Genomic DNA, 21894 nt, shown 5'->3' on the forward strand with positions numbered 1-21894 from the left:
TAGTACTTTGGCCAGTATTTTAACGTCACAGTTTATTAAGGATAACGGCCTGTATAATTAGCACTTATCTCCCGACTTCCCAAGCGTCAATAAAGAGATAATTAAAGCTTAGCTCATGGATGGCTGAAGAATGGCAGTTTCCCAAGCTTCCTCGAATACTGCCTTAAGGATAGGATCTAAGTGACCAATATACGCTTCATAAAAATCCGCCAGGAGGCTGTCCGGCCCTGGTGCATGACCCGACCGCAATTGCCTCACTGCTGACTTGATCTCATCTTCCTCGATTTCAGCTGAGAGAAACTCCCTCTGGGCCACCCCCAGCCATCCCAACACGATGTCATCCATATATGGTTCTAGTATTAGTGGTTGTTTCCTCCTCAGTGCAGAGGGTGGAATAGAATTTAAAAAAATGTCTATTATATCGACTGTGTCCCAGTGTACTGTGCTATCCGACTCTTTGATCTCTAAAACATAGAGAAGCGAGGCTTACTGAGTTCAGCGAGTTCCTTCCCAGGCCTCTTCCGCTCACCATACCTACGAGCCTTGATGTATTTCCCTGAAATAAGCACTTCCGCTCCGCTGTGTCCTGGTACTCTGTCATCGTGTCAACAAACAAAAAAGAGGGGCCTGGTCAGCACCCTGTCTGTGTGCCGCAACTGAACTAGAAACCCGAAACCATTAGAAGCACTAGAAGTGATAACCCATGCCTGTTAGAAAAATTCCCATCAGCCCACCCATGAGGGTATGTCTAGCATCATTGTGGTTAATTCAGACTCTATCCCAGATCACATCTAGCCAATTTGAGCCTGATACACCACTTGGCACATACATATTACTTATTTTAAGGATACACTGTTAATTCTTGTTATCATCAGAAGGGTATGTCCAGCACCAACACCACTTGGTACATACGTATTATTTATGTACACATTGTCAACTTTTGTTGTCATTAGCATGGCATGTCCAGCTGCCTTCATTGTGTTTACTCTTGTTATCATCAATAGGGTATGTCCAGCACTAACACCAATTGGTACATACGTATTAATTACTTTTAGGTACACATTGACAACTTTTGCTGTCATCAGTATGGCATGTCCAGCTGCCTTCATTGTGGCTCGAACCATGTATCGTATTTCCAGACATTATGGCATACACATCTATTTTTTTCCCCCAGTGGTAATAGGGATTACTATGAACCCATATGATTCCCTATCTTGCAGTCACTAGATTTGAGTGCCTTTTCAACTTGGGAACAGTTGGTTGAGCTCTGTATACACTTCGGTGCCACACATCGGTAGTATGATCACCTTCGAGGTGTTTACATACCAGCGCATGCGCAGTACACTCTGACACATGCGCTGATCGTAACACTCGGTAACACTCGGTTCAGAGCCCGCGCATGCGCTCTGCGGCCTATGCGCTGTGTGCATGCGCGGTTACTAGTTCGCCTCTCACTCGCCGCACTATCGGGACGCCTAGCGCATGCGCATTTCAGCGCTGGCGTCCGATACACTAAGCGGTCGCTTTAACAAGCGAGAACAGCTGCAGCTAGTTGACTTTTACCCAATCAACGAGGGTATAAATACACAATGCGTGCTGAGCGTCGGTACCTCCGTTCCTGCTCGGATGCCGGCAGCGAGGTACCGACGGACAGGTAGGGTACCAGATCTTTAGTTTACTATGTCAATAGGGCGAGCCCCCCCCTCTTTTAGCACTAGTGATAGTTGCCTTGGAGAGTGGCTTTACCAACCTTTAGCCTCTACTCGTTTGCCCAGCACTAGCTTATTGATAAACTGAGGAAGTCATCTTTTTGCTAGTAACAGTCCCCCAGGTTACCAATGGTCGCTGACATAGTCCTCCAAGGAGTACCCTTACCCTCCATCTGTGGTTGATTGATTCTCTGCATAGCCTCTTAGTCTATTTTCTTACATTAGGTTGAGTTTCTTTCTTGATTAAAGCTAGGTTTTTGTTAAGAATAGTTATGGAAATGGCAACTATTATTGTGGTTAGTCCCTTTTGCTATTTTTCAAAGGTACTTTTTCTGTCCATTTCCCTCCTTAACTAGAGCGGGGCCTCCCTTTTTCCCGAGTGGGTTCCGGGTGAGGTGAGGCGTACTCCCACATAATGCTGGGTAAGTTACCATGCTCATTCTTATTTACGTGATTTTCAACACTGTTTATAACATAGCAATGTATTTAGCGGGGAGAGACAGTCTCCACCGCCCTGTTTGTGGGCCCTGTAACTTGTGCCTGTTCTCCCGAGACCTGCTGTGCACTATATGGTTTTTTGATTCACGCCTATGTCTCTTCCTTAGGGGATACATACAGTTCTGGACTTCCTACAGCATCCATCTGGGCTCAGAGGAACTGGTAGGATTTATCCATTGTACACTAGCGTGCATCACTGATCCTCTAAATTTTTGATTTGCAGTCGCAGTTTCTCTAATGGTCCTGAAGAAAGCTGAGACCAATAGTCAGTACAGCTGAAACATGTCGACCTCCACTCACTCTGCCCACACATAGTTATAATTTCAAACTATTTTGGCAGAATTTTAATCTTGACCCAAGCGCCATACTGATTAAAATTGATTTTGGCCCTCGGAGTCAATTTTACCTTCACGTTTATCACTTTTATTATTTCTATGCACTGCACCCCATTAGCGTCACCAGTGAAGCCCATTGGTCTGTAATTACACCATGTTAATCCTCCCATCTCTGCACCATAACTAGGTGCACTGTTTGAGAACTAGATTGGTGTCATCTCCCACATGACGACATTCCACCACATGGGTGGGCTGATGGGAATTTTTCTAACAGGCATGGGTTATCACTTCTAGTGCTTCTAATGGTTTCGGGTTTCTAGTTCAGTTGCGGCACACAGACAGGTTGCTGACCAGGCCCCTCTTTTTTGTTTGTTGATACTCTTGGGGCATGAGTGGTTCTGGTCGTTAAATATAGCCCTAGTTGACCCTCCCTACGATTTTTTTCTGTACTCTGTCATCGTGTTCCTAAGTTTAACCAGGAGGAGATTCACCAAGCCCTCTCTCCATCTGCTTCATATTTGACTTTAGCTTACAGAGAGTAGTATGCAGGTCTCGTAATACCCACCCCCCTTCACCATTACATCCCACGTACAGTGACTTTAAAGGCTTCCCAAGCTGCAGTTAGCTGAGGGGCAGTGCCTATGTTGCACTTAAAAAAGTCCAGTATTTCCAATCACATCTCCATCCGGAAAGGGATATCCAACAATGTAATGGAGGAGAGTCGCCATACCGAGTAAGGTGTCTGGTCATCCGGGGGCGGGGGCTAGCAACATCACAACAGGGAAGTGGTCTGAATATGTTCACGCCAGGTGCATTACTTGTCGCAACCAGGGGCCAAGGCCTTTAGAGATTATCCAATAGTTCGAGTCGTGACCATGTGGAATACACAGTGGAGTAAAATGTTCCCTCCTTCTGCACAAGGTGAAGACATCGCCAAGCATCTAAAAGGTAATTTTCAGCAACGACACCACAAACCTGTTGTTGGGCGGCGATGTAATGATGTGGCTGGGGGTGCAACCTGTCCATATGTGGCTCTATCGTAGTGAGTAGAGTAGTGAAAAAATCGGGGTCATCATTATTGGGACCATAACAGCACATAAAGGTGACGGAGTGCGATGCCAGTCTACCCTACATGAGACTGAAGAGGCTGTGTGTGTCCTGCAGTGATCCTAGTGCCACATACAGGGTATTTTGTTTAATAAGTATCATTGTGTCCCTGGCATAGGAGGCGTAAGAAGAGAAGCATCTATGCTCCGCCCAGCAGCAGGCAAAGGTGATAGGGATGGAGGGGCTCCTGTAACATGACAATGTGGATATTATGTCTGTCCCGATAGGTTAATATGTGTCTGCGTTTGCAGGGATTATCCAGGCCATGAACGTTCCAAGTCAGTAGGGTGAATTCCAATTGCCTGTGGTTACCTGTCAATTGATTACGACTGAGCAATTGTGTTGCTGTAGGTACCGACCATGTGACAGCATGCAATTAGCAACTAATAAGACCAGGCCATATCAAGCTATGACATGCCACATGAAATCTTGTAGATGCAACCCTAACCCTCCCCTAACCACAACAACAGCCCAAACCTGTCGGAGTCAGTTCTCCCACCCCACCCAACAGAACTGCGAAAAACAACATTGCAGCAGTTGACCAGAACCTCTGCAGAAACAGGGTACATTAGCATAGTAAAATTAAGGTTTTCCGATGGAACCTGTGTTCTGATAGAGAGTTATCAACCAAGCTAACCAAAGGTCCACGAGAATGGAGAGTAGAGTAAAAAAGAGTGATATGTAGATAAAGAGAAGGGAGACATGATAAGGAAACAAAGAAAGGAGCAAGGAACCAAACTATGCAGTAGGGATCGCCTCATGAGGTATCACCAAAGGGTGCAGCAGGTTCCCCCCCAGAGTGGCGAGGGTGCCTGGGATTGGTCTCTTAATGGTCTCAAAGGATACCACGTCCACAGTTATTTTTATCAAGAGGCGGGGGCTATTCATTTTTTTATGACACATTCTGGCATGTGCATAAAGTACTTGAGGTGAAATAAAAATGTGTGGTAGGCTGGGTAGATATTACTTCAACAATAAAGTACCCAATGCAAGTCTGAAGTAGTTTATGACTGTTCTGTTATGACTCAAAGGCTCTGACATCGGCGCGGAGGATCGAGAGAGCGAGCGTGCTGACATGCTCGGGGGCGATCCATCGTTGATGCGTTTCACAAAGTCGGCTACATGTTGTGGATTCGTGAAGAAATGCTGTTTTCGCTGGTGAGTGAAGCAGGGTATATCATGGCATAGACAATTTGGCCTGTTATAATTTCATTTTCACCAGCAAAAAGGTTTTCTTGGCATCCTGCACCGCCATCATAAAGTCATTATAGATAGCGATGTTAGAGCCTTCAAAGGTGAGCCGATGCTGTTCTCTGGCCAGACAGAGGGCAGCGTCCTGGTCTTGCTAGTTTAGGATCCTGGCGATGAAGGGCTTAGGGGTGGTCCGGGGGGGTGAGAGTTTAGACACCAGCGAGCGATGATTCATCTCAAGCACTAGATGCGCAGAAAACGCACCTGCCCAGACGGTGGTTGTGAGCTGTCGCTCAACATAGTCCTCCATCTGCCCTGTGTTTGCAGTTTCAGGACTGCCTAGGATGTGTACGTTATTGTGGTCTGACCACAGCTTGAAATCTTCATTTTTGGCCGCTATTACTTTCAAGAGGAGCTCCACATTGAGTAATTGTTCCTTCCTGCCCTCAGACATGTCCTCTAAATCGGAGATTCTTTGCTCAGCTTCCTCAATGCGGTTATAATGTTTCTGGGCTATAAAGTCCATGAAGGTGCACATCGAGTCCATTTTTGCTTCTATTGATGTGAGGCTATGCTACATTGTCACTAAGAGGGACTTCATGTCTTCCTCAAGGGTTATGCGGATAGTGTGTGACCCTTCCGCCATGCTTTGATAAGTGCTACTACTTTGTACGTGCGTCGATTTGTGGGGTTCAAAGGACAGTTTGGCTTATTTGCCCTCCGTTCTGCTTATATCGCGACAACTAATGGTGTGGTGATCCCCAAGCAATGGTAGCAGGAGTAATGGTGTGCCAGTGAGGGACTCCCGTTCCCCCCAATAGCAGCAAGTAGCGCAGTCCCATGCTTGATTATCAGCCAGGAGCAGCACCCCCTCCGGTAGCTAGGATAAGTAGTAGGTATTGGGGGTCTCACCTCTCAGCCCTCGAATCAGTTCAGGCTTCGTCGAGTCTGCAGTCTTTGCCGAAACTCATCAAGCTGCCTGGTGGGCCGCTGAGCTCCAGACTATGCGCAATAGACCCAGAATAGCCTGTTTCGGTCGTGCTGCCACTGTGGGGTGACAAGCGCTTCCCCTCCGCCTGGGCGATGGTTCTCAGCACCTCCTGCCCCACGCAGCTTTTGCCACCCTCTGGGTCACACTCCAACCTGCCCAGAATGGCACCACAGCATTTCGCAGCTGGTGCTCTGACGCGCTGGGCCGAAATGTCCAAATCCTGCACTACGCTCCCTTGCAGCTGCCACTATTGGTGTCTCACCAACGCTCTCCGCGTTGGGACCAGGCCGCTCACCGAAACATTCATCTTCCGCTGATGGGGCTTTCTCCTCCGCTCCTTCACCCAGACGGCGATAGGCCGACAATATTTTCCTCCAAGCATGAGCCAATTTGGAAACTCAAGCCTGCAGAACTGTGGACATTGCGCTTTCTCTGAGGTGGCGAACAGATCTAATCAAAGCTCTCCCCACTGCTGAAAGAGGCCATGCACCACCTCCAGATGGAGATGCCATTCATGTCCGCCGGGAATCTTTGGCTGACTTTGTCCGCCCTGGTAGTCAGACAGACCATCAGGTTTGAACCACCAGGGATATACCCTGACATTCCAGCCATGTCAGGAGACACAGGGACCCTTGACAAAGGATCCCCAACCGCACCCCGCCCTGTTTCTTGCAATACCACATGGCGATGCTGTTGTCCATGAACACCTGCACTAGAATTACCCTTGATGGAGGGTAGAAAGGCTTTCCATGCCAGATGAATCACCCAGAGCTCCAGTAGGTTGATGTGGAGTCCGGATTCCACCAGAGATCAGTGACCTCTGATCTCCACCTCTCGCAGATGGGCATCCCATCCCAGGAGTAGCGCATTGCTCGCTACCATCAGATCTGGTTGGACAAAGGAGAGAGGTCTGCCGCTGACCCAATCGCAGTTCGTTAACCACCATTGCAGATCTTTTTCAGTTTCCTTCGAGTTTTGGACAATGTAGGAGAGATTCCCCTGGTGCTGTGCCCATTCGAACTTCAGGTCCCACTGGAGAGCCTGCATATTCCAGCATGCATGTGTTACAAGGAGGATACAGGTGGCCACGAGGCTCAGCAGCCTCACAGTCGGTCTGACTGAAACCCAGGATAGAGGCTGAAACATCAGTATCATAGCCTGAATATCATGGACTTGATGTTCAGGAAGATTAGCCCGAAACCATACTGTGTCCAGAAGAGCCCTGATGAAAAGGAGCATCTGAGAGAGAATCAGCTATGATTTTGGCATATTGATAGTGAACTCCAGTGAGTGGCTGGAGGTGGGAGATGACTGCCTGGGGCGAGCACGCCTTCAACAGCCAGTCGTCGAGATAGGGGAAGACTAGTACCCCCGATCATCGGAGATGAGCTGCAACCAGCGCCATCACCTTGGTAAACACCTGAGGGACGCTAGTAAGGCCAAACGGGAGCATGCCTACCGTGTACCACAGATAGCATCTATGGGCAGACAGGACGGGGATGTGAAAGGATGTGTCTTGCAAGTCAAACGCTACCATCCAGTCTCCGAGTTCCAGGGCAGACAAGACTTGAACGAGCTTGAGCATTTTGAATTTCTCCTTCTCGAAGAAGAAATGGAGAGAGCACAGGTCTAGGATAGGACGCAGACCTCATCCTTTCTGGGCACCAGAAAGTAGCGGAAATAACAACCATGACTTACTTCAGGTGTATGCCCATCTCAATGGCTCCCTTGGCCCAGAGGGAGGAATGCCTGTCCTACGTGGGTGGCATGGGTGGAGGGTAGTCAAGAAGGGGAGAGAAGAGACCCATTGGACAATCTGGAGAACCCAGTGCTCTGACGTAACTGAGGAGATGGTGTGGCCTGCCTCTCACTGGCTGCCCATGATGGTGGGAAGGGGAACTAAAGAGGTTTGGGGGCTGCAGCTTCCAGGGGGTTGGTTAACTGGCCCAACCTCTGGCTGCCCAACCCACGGGGTCTGTAGGTAGAACATACTTGGCCACACAGAGGCTGGGAAGCGTGCACCCTGTGGTGGCTGGGCGGGTAAGAACACACCTGCAAGCCCCTTCCGTGACCATGAAAAAAGAGAATGGCGCACTGGGGTTGGCAGGAGGCCCTATAAGGGCCCAAGGACTAAGCCGTAGCCCTACTGCTCTTGAAGCGTTCCAGCACAAAGTCAGTTTTGTCTCCAAAGAGAAGGAAGCTATCAAAGTGCATGTCCATAAGTAAAGCCTGGACATCCTCTGAAAAGCTAGTCATCCTTAGCCAGACGTGGCGCCGTAACAAACAGCCACTCTGCCAAGCGAGTCGGTTGTGTCCAGCCCACATCAGATCCTGAACTTGGCTGCATCACTCCCGTCTGCTATAACTGGAGTATGGCCCGGCTCTCCTTCTGTACCATGGGCAGCACCTGCACAACCAAATCCCACAGTGCATTGGAGTAAAGTCCCAAAAGGAATCTTGTGTTCACACGCCACTGTGCCAGACTGGTGGAAGAAAACATTTTCTTTCCTAAGATGTCCAGCCTCTTGGATTTTCTATACAGAGAGGTGGTAGGGAATGTGCCAGGATTTACATGGGAAGTGGAGACTTCGACCACCAAGCTCTATGGGGTAGGGTGTTGTGTGAGGAAACTGGCATCCCCTGGCATGGGACGATGGCAGTGGCCAATTGCCCTGTTCACAGGAACCCCTATGCAATGGTTTGGAGCAGGTCCTAAGCAGAACATCCGTGAGGGCTTCATTAAATGGGAGAAGCAGTTCGGAGGTGGGCACTCCTGGGTGAAGCACCTCAGTCAAGAAGTTAGTCCTAACTGTCAATAAGTGGTGCCTGAGGTCCAGGACATCAGCTGCGCTGCTCACCACCACAGCAACCTCCTCCATTGCCATGGTAGGAGGAGAGACCATGCCAGTATCTGGGGAGGTGTCCTGTCCACTGGTGTATGCTAATTCCTCTCACCAGTTCATGTTAGGGTCTAGGGGCTGGCATTATTCATAGTCCAGTAAACCCTCCCAATCTTCCCCAAGTCCTAGCCCATGGGCTTAGGGCTGAGGCTCTGCCCTGGAGGCCCCGGCTCCAGTCGCTGCAGGAGTCAGACGATGACCCTCCGACTCCGTGTTGGAGTCCGGGACGAGAATGAGAATGGTGCCAAAGGCATCGACATCAGGACTGGGGAAGGTCGAGGTGGTATGACAAGCGCCAGTCTGGATCCATCTGTGGATCCAACGACTCCGAATGATACTGGGGGTAGAACTGCCGGAGAGGAACCAGTAGGGGTACGTTCCGAACCCGCAGTGTCCGAAGGCGTGCCAGAAGAAGATGGGCCAACTAAAGATGAGGTGTATGGCCTAATAAAATCTGCAAAGTTGAGCGGGGGTCGCGCCGGCTCCCGAAACTCAGGGAGGCGTGGAGTCGGCCAAGATATAGGCTTTACCGTGGAGCCAGGCCTTAAATGACGACGCTTCCTCATCTCGTCGGATGACTTCAATGTACTGGGAAAAGTCGAAGACCACTTCGGCTTTTGCTCTTCTTTCTAAGGGACTTAGCAGACAGGACTTCGAGTGGGACGAAGATGTAGGACTCAGTGACCGATCCTAGGACCTTCCTCTCGACGGGTATCGAGACTGTCGAGGCGTTGCATGTCGAGCAGCAATGAGTTTGAGGGACCGCTCTCTCAAGTCCTTGGGGTGCATGGTGTCGGCAGTTGATGCAGGTCTTCGCCTCGTGGTTGCGATCAAGGTATAGGCCAACAAAATGAAGTCCATCACCGACATCAGTCGTCGGTGACAGGTGCTGCAGGTCTTGAACTCGGCTTTCCTTGTTGACATACCAGCCACACTAGGAGAAAAGATCTTCATATTTTTTGGGGACAAAAAGTAAAAAAATTGTCAGTCAAAAAATGACTCGGTAGCTTTCTCCAGATCTGCGCTGACTGATGCGGAAAGAAAAGTACTGATGTCAGCGTTCTGGACAGCGGCAGCTCCTTCACTAAGGCGGAAGAGGGCCACCCCACTGTTCTTTGTGCGGTGCAAAAAGGAAAAACAAAATGATAATAACACAATGTTATTATCATTTTATTTTTTTATACTGTGGCAGTTTTAAGGGTTAGCGCTTGGTTGGGCTGAAGTCACAGCCAGGAGAGGGTGGAGTGGTTGGTGCATTTAAGGATCCTATATATGACAAATATATATCTCACCAAGGTACCTATATGTGAAGTTAGGCATAGAAAATCTATACTAACGTACCTTTCGTTGCTATTCTGGTCACGATATAGTGTCCCTTCTATATTCATGACCCACACTCATTTCCTCTTGTCGCCAGGTTCCAACACAGTGATTTCTATTTCACAATAATCCATAAATGCATTGCATTTGTGGGGGCTCCCAATCAAGCCATCCCTTAGCTGTACATAAATGTCCAATCACAAAATTGATATATATATATATATATATATATATATATATATATATATATATATATATATATATATATATATATATATATATATCTGCGCAAACTCCAAAGACAGCCACTACTGGTTCTTGTGAGAATCAGAACCCTCCAGGCAATAAGGAGACGGACCACGAACTGGATACACAGATGATTTATTGTCCAAGGGTTGAAAACAGCGAGGGCAATATATATATATTTTTTTGTTTTCCTCAAGCTCAGTCAAGTTTGATTGTGCAATGCACAGAATGATTTTTCAACTTTGCTATTCCAACTCAAGTTAATTTCCTATGTTCCATACGTACCCTTATCTAAACTTTTCCACAATAAAGATAAGTTGCAAATGTATGAACTACATTTGTGTTTGACAGTTCACAGTGAGGATAACAAAAGTCAGGGTGATGTCTCCCTTTATAGAAGTTCTAAGGAGTATGGTATAGATCATGAATATTTAACAACTAATCTATGGGTAACATATTCCAAAATTAAAGCAATAAACACACATACAGCATATATCTGAAGCAATTATTACCCTATTAAAAATATTCTATAAAGGCTCAAAAATATATTTGTAGTATGTTCAGACACAAGTAATGTGCAATAAAATCTCAAGACATTAATCAATTTCTGTGAAATAGCAGATTTACAAAACACTCACCAAACACATAAGGAGAGGGGAAGACTAACAACATAAAAATAAAAACATCCCTCACAAAATCAAAATGTTTTATAATCTGTACAGGTCAATATATCTTTTCCAGATAAGATTAAATTAATCCTCATTGCCTCTCCATTTAAAGCGCGGGTAGGCATCTAAAAGCACAGGCATTAGCTTTGCTTTTGTCACTTATAATATTAGGGCTAAAGATCATTCTGAATGGTCCCTGAATAGACCCAATTCAGTGGTATCATCTTTGCCTTAAGTGAGACTAGATGATTGTAACGGCCCTCTGGTTCTGGGACCAGAGCTCATGTATTTATAGGATGGTACGCCCTCTACCTCAGAGCCATTTTGATATTATCAGCTCAGTTTTGTTGATTCCAGCCGAACATTACATCAGTGGTCTTTTCTATTTCCGCTGCAGGTCTGTTTACATTACAGTAGGCCTCTACGGCTACCATTGTTGGTAGCAAGCCAATGTCGGTCTTGTTCAAAAGGGCAATGTTTCTGTATAATATAGGCTTCCCACTTGCTCTCCTCCTAACTTTAGGCGGAATACTTTGACTTAGGTCAATGGAAACTCAGGTCTATTACATATACATTGATAAACAGAGGTACTATTACGCATTCCTGGTTCAAACCCTGGTTAGAATTGGATCTTTGCAGATAATGCAGCATTAGCAACATGTTTTATTTTGACTCTTGTGTCTGAGTGTATAGCTTGGATAGCACACCACAAATTCTGTGGCATTCCCCAATGTATTAGCTTACTCCACAGCAGCACTCTCTCCACGCTGGAAAGGGTTGACTGGATTATTTCCCTTATCATATTTTATAAGGGAGGTTGGGCGAATCCAGCTTGTGAGCACCCTTGGACTTTACTTTTTCACAAGAAGGAATGGTATAAATAGGTCACTGTTGAGAGAGGTTAGCATTTGACAGGGTTTAGGGATTTACCTGTTGCATCTGTCTGCGTCAACCATATAAATTATTGTCGCACTCTGGAATTTATGAAAACGAAACAATCTCCCTGTGACAGAATTTGAGAACTAAGCAAAAATGAATCTGTGAATTTACTTATGGTATGGAACCAGGAGAAAAGTATTGAGTCTTCTTTAGCAACGAAAAAATCAGGCAGCGCTTTACTTTGGCACTTATATTGCTAATTTTTACTAATACTTTGGAGAACGTTTGGCAATCAAAATACAGAATTACTCCCATAGTGTGCTACATGCACATTCTTCATTACCATATGCTAAAGACATTAAGCTTTTGCCTCACACTGCCAGTAGCATCCAAGCCAGTGGAAAATGTACAGTGAAATAGGGGAGAGGAACAGAATGGCTGGTTTTGTGAGGACAGGGACAACCCCATATTAAATAAGGGCAATATGTGGAAAATGTATCAAAAGAAAGTCAACAGTATTGTGCAACAGTGATCAACTAGGACCCTACTTGGGGATTTAATCTGGCTTGGATGAATGATAATAACACCCTTACTAAATGCGTGATTAAGGATTTTGGGAGCCACAACTTGGCTTATTGAGTCATAGCTGTTGAAAATTTGGTTTGTTTTTCTTGCTGTTCTTTATTATTACCAAAATTCTATTGTTTTGAAATGTTCTGATACACAAAGGATCATTATTTCAAAATATGAGCAGCCTAAGAGTGTCTGAAGATTTGAAAACAGAGTAAATTCAGGCTATCTGATTGTTATAGAACAGCTGCGTTCTGGGATGCACTACAATTGGTGAGGCTTTAGAGCTCAAACAAGCACGTCAATGCAGAACCATATGAAATCGTTTAGAATTGCCACTACAAAATGCTTAACTTTTACCTTCCATTGTAAAAAGTTTGAGGGTTTAGGTTTAGATGTGATTTTTATCAAAATGATTCCTGTAAAGGGCTTTCAAAATTAAGGTATCTGAAGAAATTCATTCAAAATCAGTAAATAAATGTAAAACAAAAAACAGAAAAATGAACACGTTTGTCAATGCCGGGCATTAAGAAGACATGTTTATAGAGACAAATCTTCACATAACCCTGAGAAAATACAACCGGGGTATACCTTTGTCTTCATGTAATGAAGCATTATTATTGCTGTTGCTTGTGGATGTTCTGCCACTATCAAGACTGGTTGGTCGAGAAACTGCAAAAGCAAAGACAAAGAAGAAGCATAATAAATTAAACTTTAGCAAAAACTATGCTTTGCAAGACAGCTTGTTCTAAGTTCTGAAGCTTTGTAAGGACACCTGTTCCTCAGATTTTCTACCGCACGTCGTGCTAAGGGTATCTCCTCTGAGCTCTGCTCAGTTTACTACTCAACTGGTTTTCCAGTGTCTTCTGGTGATGTTCTTTATATTCTGGGTGTCTAAGGATCACAAAGAAGACATTGACGCCAGCCCTATCGCCAAGTAGGGTCCAACCACTTCCTCCAGCAGGTCTTCTGGAAGAGGAGAATTCAGGCGGGGCGGACATGTTTCAAACTGCGACAAGCCCCTCTGAACTTAATGTAAAATATCAGGACAGTTCACATGAGGAAGACCATGAACAGGAGGAAGAATACCAACCTCCTCCTATGACAGATACCCTAGTACTGGATAATATCAGTCTCTGAATCATCACCCTCCGTGCTCCAGAATGTGCACTTTCAAGCAGCTGAAACTGAGCTAAACAGTTCTTCCATGCAAGCAAATCTGTGGGCACCAGGAAGAAGGTCAGCATGGAGCTGGTCCTCAAAAGAGGCCTTAACCCTGGACACGCACCTTATGTGGAGCGTGGGGGCTTCGCCCCTGGTTCCCCCATTTACTGCCTCGTAATTTTTTATATTGTGCCACGTAATCACTCGGACCCAAGGGGCAGGCATTTCCATGGCATTTTCATAGGAACAACCCCTGTCGCAATTTTTACCAGGCTTCTCCCCTGTCAGCCCTTGCAGCATGCGACGCTGTAGGACCACACCCATTTGTGGCTCACAGCACTCTTGCTGATTGAACACAGCCTGGGCACTTTAGGCGTCAGCTCTGTTCCCATACTCAAACGTAAATATACAGCATATCCCTCTGTTTATAGGCATTTATTTGGACTATAGATATGCACCTACATATGTGTATTGCTTTGAATAAACGTGTACAATAATTATGGTTTTAAATATATATTCATTAGTTCTGCTTAACAAATGTTAAGATTACTTATGGTTATATTATTCTTTGTTTAACTTGTATATAAGTGACTGCATAAATAAGTAAATCTTTTATCATAACTATTTATTAACATTTGCTTCACTATTGAATTACAAAACAAAAAATACAACAAAATAGCTTAAAGTACATCAACACTTAAAAGTTTGACTTTATTAAATACAACTTAAATCTACATAAATGCCCTTCCTTGTACATGTATACCCTTCCATGGACGTATGTATCTTTATATTTATTACTTTGCTTCTAATTCAGCATCACCGATGTACTACCCTATATCTCACCCTATACCTCTCGCAATATATCCTGTACCTCCACCATAACCCATCTCAAACCTCCTTCTACTACTCTCTCCAATGCAATACCCTATTTCACACCCTACACATCTCTCAAAATAGCCTCGACCTCCACTCTCTCACTCATCCTAAACCCCATGCTACTACTATGATCCCCAAAATAACCCTTTTTACGCTCTTCCCTCCTCTACCCCTCCTGCCATCATCTCATACCTCTCATACCTCTTTTTACTAAGCAGATATCCCAAGCAAGTCTTTCTAAACCCTTTCCTCTGACTCTCCCCCACCACCCCTTTTCGCTACGAGGAGTTTCGTCTTCCTCTCCCGGAGTGCCTTCGGAGTCATCTTTTTACAAGAAGGACAATCTTTGACATCATGATCGGAGCTCAAGCACCAAACACAGCACTCGTGTGGATCAGTCGTCCACGTCGGCGCGAACCTACAAAAAAGAATTTCTGAATGTTGCTGACTCAAGGGGATATTCACAAGGTGAGGAATCCACTGGCAGATGTATCTATCAGAATAACCCTTTTTACGCTCTTCCCTCCTCTACCCCTCCAGCCATCATCTCATGCCTCTTTTACTAAGCAGATATCCCAAGCAAGCCTTTCTAAACCCTTTCCTCTGACTCTCCCCCACCACCCCTTTACTCATCCCAAACCCCCTCCTACTGCCATGAGCTCCACAAAACACAAAAACCTTTCTAAACCCTTCCCTCTTCTTTCCTTCAACTATCCTTTTCAAACCAATGAACAGACTAACATGGCCACCGCTCAAAATAATTTCATATTTTTCTATACTATTTCCCCACTAATCCTGTTTGGGTTCTGGAGTAGTGCTCTGCCCACTGAAAAGTACATTAACACCTCATCAGGGGTAGCAAGCGCTATGTAAATGCAAACCCTTTCCTCTTCTATACCTCCACTATCCTTTTCCAATACAAATAAACTCTCATGTCCACCACTCAAATTAATTTAATTTTCCTTATACTAATTCCCAAATAATCCTGTTTGGGTTCCAGAGTAGCATGCTACACTTCAAAAAGCGCTTCAACACTTTAGGGGTAGCAAGCGCTATATAAATGCAAACCCTTCTCTCTTCTATCCCTCCACTAATTTTTTCAATCCAAATAACAGACAAATATGTCCACCGCTCAAATTAGTTTCATATTTCCCTATATTAATTCCCTACTAATCCTTTTTGGGTTCCTGAGTAGCGTGCTACTCGCCGAAAAAGCGTCAGTTGTAGTAAGTGCACTATAAATGCAATTACAATTACAGCACTCTTGCTGATTAAACACAGCCAGGGCACTTTAGGTGTCAGCTCTGTTTTTCCCAAGGCTGTTTGATACTCAGTGAGGTTTCACCTTTCTCTACTTGCCACAGGGTGGGGCATGTTCAGCAATCATCGCGGACCACACTACACCTTGTAATAAGCTGGGACTCACAATGTCCCTGGCGCAGGCTCCTACTGGAAACCCAGGCTGCAGACGGTTCTCTTCAGGTTAAAGGGCAAGAATCCATACTACATTGCACACCCTGCCTTTTCGGTGTCCGGCACAACAATGAGCAGCTACAGTTGCACCGACAGGTAAATTAAGGTGGGAGGGCATCATTGCACAGTATTTAGATTTTCCTGTGACCTATCAAGAAGTAGGCTAGCCCGGCAGGTCGAGGGCCTGTTGCAATAATTCTGCTATAGCCTGCTGCAAGACATTGATTAAAAATCAAAGAGTGTTTAATAGTGTTTTTTCAATATGGCTTATTGTTGACACCATTTCTCCACGTTAAGGAGTTTGCCTTTCTGCTCTTATGAGGCCCAACACTGGCCCCAAGTGACAGGTTAACTTTTTGTCTTTGGCTTCAAAATCATTTTCTGTGCTTTAGTTTCGGTTTCCCTGCCAGACATCAGTTGGAAAACTGCCGAGGCGTGCCTGGGGTGACGATTGTGTGTCAAAAACAGGACAATTGTTTGACGCAGGAGCAAGGGGAGGAGTGGCGAGCGCTCTGTAACTGCACATGACGGTCTTGGGCCAGGCAAACAGTCATGCGCACTTTGAATGTTCTCCACCATTTTGTGATACTATTTATTACTTTATTATTTTTGCATTTTTACACTTGTTAACACTGCCTGAGCATTGCAGCCCATTAGTACCTGTTAAACACCCAAATATAGCATTAAGCTAAAGCATCAGAAAGGTTAATCTATGTCTACTCGTTTTAGTTAAAACCTACAGATTATGCCATGAGTTACATGGCCTATGCGGCAAATCTATAATTATGCGAAAAACACAGCTAATGTAAAATTGAATATTCTCAGCGACCCGGACCTAAGCAGAGGAAATGGATTGCTCCTGGTTTTGCAGTTTAGAATGCATGCCAACGGATAGATCATTCAAGTGCAGCGCAGCTGAAATTGAAACAGGCAAGTGACAGCTCATTGGATCAATGGCAGATGAGGTCCAAATTTACGAACCAGTAGCTTTGCCCCCTAGATGCATACTGAAGGTCTAGTATTGGTTAAAAAACGGTCCTGAGACATTAGACACAATTGCATCTTACACTCTTACGCCCCACCACTTTCACGGTTTACCAGGCCCACTGCCTTTACCATCTTCCCAGCAATGTGAATAATGCCCTAGTTGTTGATGCTGAAACAGTTATCAAAACTGGCATGAAGAATGTTTTAAGTACAGACTTCAAACCAGTCAAGATTGAAGACTGGATGTTGAGTTCATTGAGAACTAGATTTCACAGGACATCAAGTCCTAGATTTAGGTCTACGATGAGAAGACTATTGTTTCAACTTCTTTGAGGACAAGAGGAGCATGTCCTCTCTGTCCCCCTCAATACATTAGGAAACACATCAAGGAACATAGGTCATGTTGATTGCCACGGCTCAGATGCAAGTCGGCATTACTGGCATATGTTGCTTAAAGGTTTTATTTAGCTTGAAGTCAGAAGACTTGGCGTGCAACAAGTCAATTTCTTTTATAATTTGTGGCAAAACATGACATTTTTTTTAATGAAAAACATTGAGAAACTCAATGCCTTCAGACCATTCTTTCTGAAGGTGTGCAAGTAAGGCTAAGGCAGTTGACACATCATTTTCAGAGCAGCTATTGACTACAAGCAGTGCCACCTTTAGAAGATGGTAAATTGTTTCGATGTGGCATTCTAGTGATCAATTGAGATATATATATATATATATATATATATATATATATACATATATATAAATTCACTGAAAAAACAAAGGTTAAACTAATGTTATAGTTAGGTGAAATGATCTGTTTAAACTTCAACATCCACTGAAATTCACCAGTTATCTCAAGTAACTATAACTTGTGCCCTAAGGTAACTATAACTTGCTGCTTAAAAAAAATTTAAATTAATATTTATTTACAATATATTAATCCAACCCTTGCCGCTCACGGCTGGGGGGGGGTTTGCTCCAGGGCCTGTCCCTGCAACCAACCCCCGCTGTGCAAGGCGTTTGTTCGTGTTTGGCGAGGGTTGGCCACAGGGCCTAGGGCCAGGCCCCGCTGCCAATCGCCCGCATGCAGCCAACCCCACGCTGTGTAAGGTCTATGGCCGCACTCACTGGGGTCTCTCCACAAGGCCTGGCCTGCAGCCAGGCTATGTGGCCAACCCAGCGCATGCAGCCATCCCCACCCTGGCCATGGCCAAAGGTTGGTCACACAAGTCCTAACCTTCCCCCAGGCCCTGTGGTAAAACCCACGAAAGACAGCCCCCATACTGTGCACGGCCCTTGGCCGTGTGCGGTGGGGGTTGGCCACAGTGCCTGGCGGGGGACCTCATGGCCTCCTTCCCGAACCTAATATTACCCTGGGGACTCCATCCCACAGGGGCATTTATTAATATTAAGGGGAGGGGAATGTGCCTCCCCCGGCCAATTTCGGCCACGGGTACCCCATCCCCTGGGGCCTGGCACATTTGTGGGGGAGGGGGGGAACATGGTTCCCCTCCTCTGGCCGCTTTTGGCCCCAGGGACCAGCAACAGATTTAAGGGGGACGAGGCCTGCATGCTCCCCACCCCAGTCGGTTTTTAGCCCCAGGGGCCTGGATGCATATGTGAAGGGGAGGGTGGCATGTGACCACCCCGCCCCATGGGCCGCTTTTGGTCCTGGAAACCCAGGGCTAACCACATCTTTTAGGATTTGGACCCATAGACCCCACATCAACAGTGCCCACCAGCAGATTTAAGGGGGATGGGGGCATGTAGCCATCACCTTCCCTGGGCTGATTATGGCTCCAAGGACCCCATCCCCGGGACACGGCTGCATATCTGAATGGGGAGGGGCGCACACGGCCTAAATATGAATGCTGTTGGCAAAGACAAAATCTCATTTAAGTAATTATGAGACACATTTCAGGACTCGTTCAATGATATGATTAGCACCTTCTTTTTCAAGATTAGTCCCAAAGAAAGGAAACACATGTTTTATTTACCATGAATCCTTGTGCTTGGGCTTGAATTTTCGCTTGCTCCTTGGGGGCTTATGTCTTCAAATGATGTACCATCTACATATAAATAAAACATTAGGAAATATGACAAGCATAAAATAAATACGCCAAAGCTTATACTGCATTTCCATATTATAGCACTTTTGTTACAAATAAAACAAACATAAGGCACCACTCACACAAGTTACAGACAAATCCACGTTAACCAGTTCATGGAATGCAGTATAACTGTGATTAGTGTCGTTTTGGCAGAAACATTAAGACATACACGTTCTACATTGACAAAAACAACTGTGAATCACACTACAGAAAATGCACTGCCTATACCTTTCTTTTTAGGTATCTGCTTGGACCTGAAGCCTGCAGAAGGGATGGCTGCTGAAAAGTTGATAGCTGTAGTAGAGAAGGCCATAGATCCCAATTCGTTTCTCCTTTTCCCAGTGGAAATATCACCAGCACCCTCCAGATTCTCAGAGCTACCTGTCCACTGTCCTGCCTGGACCATGGACTGCACCAGGTCATTCATGGCTGGGATGCAAATGAAAGCAAATGGATCAGAATGGGTCAATGTCTTGTCTGTTTCACTGTATATGAGTAGCACAGAATGAAGCAGACAGCTGTGCAAGGACGAACGCATACACTGTGATCACAAGGTCCACTGGTGTGGCATGCATTCAGCGAAATGAAAGCAAGCGTTATTAGGCAGCATTTTATATTGTGCTTTTATAGATGAAGCAAGCTTTCCTTTTTCATTTGTCTACTAAGCATATGTGCCACTGCCATGCTAGCTCTCCAGTAACATATAATGCTTGAACATGAAGCCTTTGAGAACAAAATAAAATGCCAGTGTGAGACAGACAAAGAAGCCAATATAAACATCAAAAGCAAGCAGCGGAAAAAGGTCCATGGTCAGTGCAGTTCACTGCAATGATGTTGTATTCTGAACTATTAATTACAAGGATTTAAAGTGAAAGAATTCGTTGTTGACCTGTACATATAAATGCTAATAGTGTTTGAATATAAAATTGATAACATGTAGAGAAACTAGTTAACAAAGAGACCGATCGCCTTTTTTATTTTAGTATATCTCTATAATAGTTTTTATTTGTAGTTTATAAACACCCTTCTTTAATATAATATTGTGGATTTGCAAACATGTCAATAGTGTTATTGAAGATGTATATACTGGCATTTAAAATGTATATACATATAAAGAAGCACAGCAGTTTATAAAATGCAAGCCAATGCATACATACAAAGAAAATTTGTAGGTGTGTAGTACAGTTAAAACTGACTGACTATATACCTGAATGCAGGTTATATGTAGAATAGCTACTTAGATTAGCAGGACTTGCACTTGCAAAATAGGAAAAATAGTACAGTCCAGGGAATGGTTAGTGAAAAATTAGTAATGGAAGGCAGTGCAACTATTTGAACATAGCTGAACTGTTTAAAATCTTACACATGGAGCGACGGTAGAAGGCCTTCATTTTGTCTTTATCCTTCGGTCTGTTCCTCATAAAGGGTAGTCTTTTCAGTGCAACCACTTTTATGTCATAGCATGAGGAAAAACGGAAATAGGGAAATGAAAGAAAAAAAGGGAGAAGAACAGATGGAAGTTAAACGCTGAAACTAAAGAAATGAAAATGCTCGAATTTAAGGTATGTAGGGTCTAAAAGAGACTACTGCACCGATGCTACTACAGAACTGTAGTGAAATATGAAGGTGAATTCATGAAATGAGTAAAAAAATTAAACCCGTCAAACAGCCATATTGTTCCTAAATTTAAGCGGTAGGAAGTTAATAAATAGTTTCTATTAATGCACAACAGAACATGACAAGGCCTTCTAGAATGCCTATAATGAAAACAATGGGAGATGAGTTATAAAATGTAGAAGGTACTTTTAATACTTGAATTTCACGTTGAGATGTTTTTGTTATGATTTGGAAACTCTCTAACCATTCCTTTTGGCCACTTTAGGTAAATAGAGTTTCCTAAATAGCCTCTATGTTGCTCCTTCACTCTCCTCACTCTTCCTTTGTTTCTTCACCTTTACTTGCTACACTATTCACTTCATAAGGTATCAAGCTGTAACGTTGCAAACAAAAGCTCTGAGTTACATTCCTTAGCAAATCTTATATATTTATTAACAATTTTCATTTGCACAAACCTTACCACAGGCGTGTCTGTAAATATCGATTTAAAAATATCATCCCCTAGTGTGCAGTTTTTGTACTGTTAACTACAATGAGGCAATATTTTTGTAAACAATATTTTAGACATGGTTTTTATTTCAGAAAATGTTCCGATCACAATAGTAAGATACCATATCACAGCCAATATGTATGAAGCAAATTTACAAAAATGTAAATTTGCAGTTCACAAGTAACTTAAAGAAGGTTGTGCAAATTGACCTGGTAGATTGGTTCATATAATGGGCAGTGTCTTAGGGATGTGATGGATTTCACCACTTTCTTAGATGAATCATAGACTGGGCATACACAACTCTTCTGTGGGTTAGAGTATCAGATTTTCTCACAACTCCCAGTGAAGGATTGGTTCATTTAAGACAATGGCAAAGGAGCACGAGGGTTTACATCTCTTTCCTACAGGAATAATGGACTTTTTTCCGGATCTCTGATCGGATGGATGTCCAAATCTTCTCGGCATGCCATGTAAAGGATTAGGTGAGTGTTTGCCAACTTCTCAAGAAATGGGTTTCTAGGAGTATTGATTCTGTGCTTCAGAATGAGCGTTGTGCTCCAGAGGATGTTTGTTTTTGGTAGGTATTTGTGTATTGTTTGTGAAGGGCTTTTTGTATAGTATAGTTCAGCTTGAAAATGCTTCTTGCTTCAATGGGAAGTCATTGAAGCATGATTAGTGTAGGGTTAATGTGTTCAAACCACATGGCTTCTGACATTAGCCTCACTGAGGCAATTAAGGCCATCTTTGAAAGCTGCACTATGGTTTGTT

General features: G+C 44.4%; 1 protein-coding gene across 2 annotated transcripts in view; it reads right to left on the reverse strand.

Annotated features, from left to right (window-relative positions):
• CCDC88A (coiled-coil and HOOK domain protein 88A) overlaps nucleotides 1-21894 on the reverse strand; it is an 865879-nt gene that overhangs the window by 78643 nt on the left and 765342 nt on the right. For both annotated transcript variants that reach the window (XM_086927667.1, XM_086927666.1), the window contains exons 26-29: nucleotides 20383-20466; nucleotides 19248-19448; nucleotides 18906-18977; nucleotides 13006-13086 (exon numbers count right to left, since the gene is read on the reverse strand). In XM_086927667.1, coding sequence (XP_086783793.1) covers nucleotides 13006-13086; nucleotides 18906-18977; nucleotides 19248-19448; nucleotides 20383-20466 — 438 coding nt within the window. The remainder of the gene's footprint in view (nucleotides 1-13005; nucleotides 13087-18905; nucleotides 18978-19247; nucleotides 19449-20382; nucleotides 20467-21894) is intronic.

Source organism: Lissotriton vulgaris, chromosome 6, assembly GCF_964263255.1.
Source record: "Lissotriton vulgaris chromosome 6, aLisVul1.2, whole genome shotgun sequence".
Classification (NCBI taxonomy): domain Eukaryota; kingdom Metazoa; phylum Chordata; class Amphibia; order Caudata; family Salamandridae; genus Lissotriton; species Lissotriton vulgaris.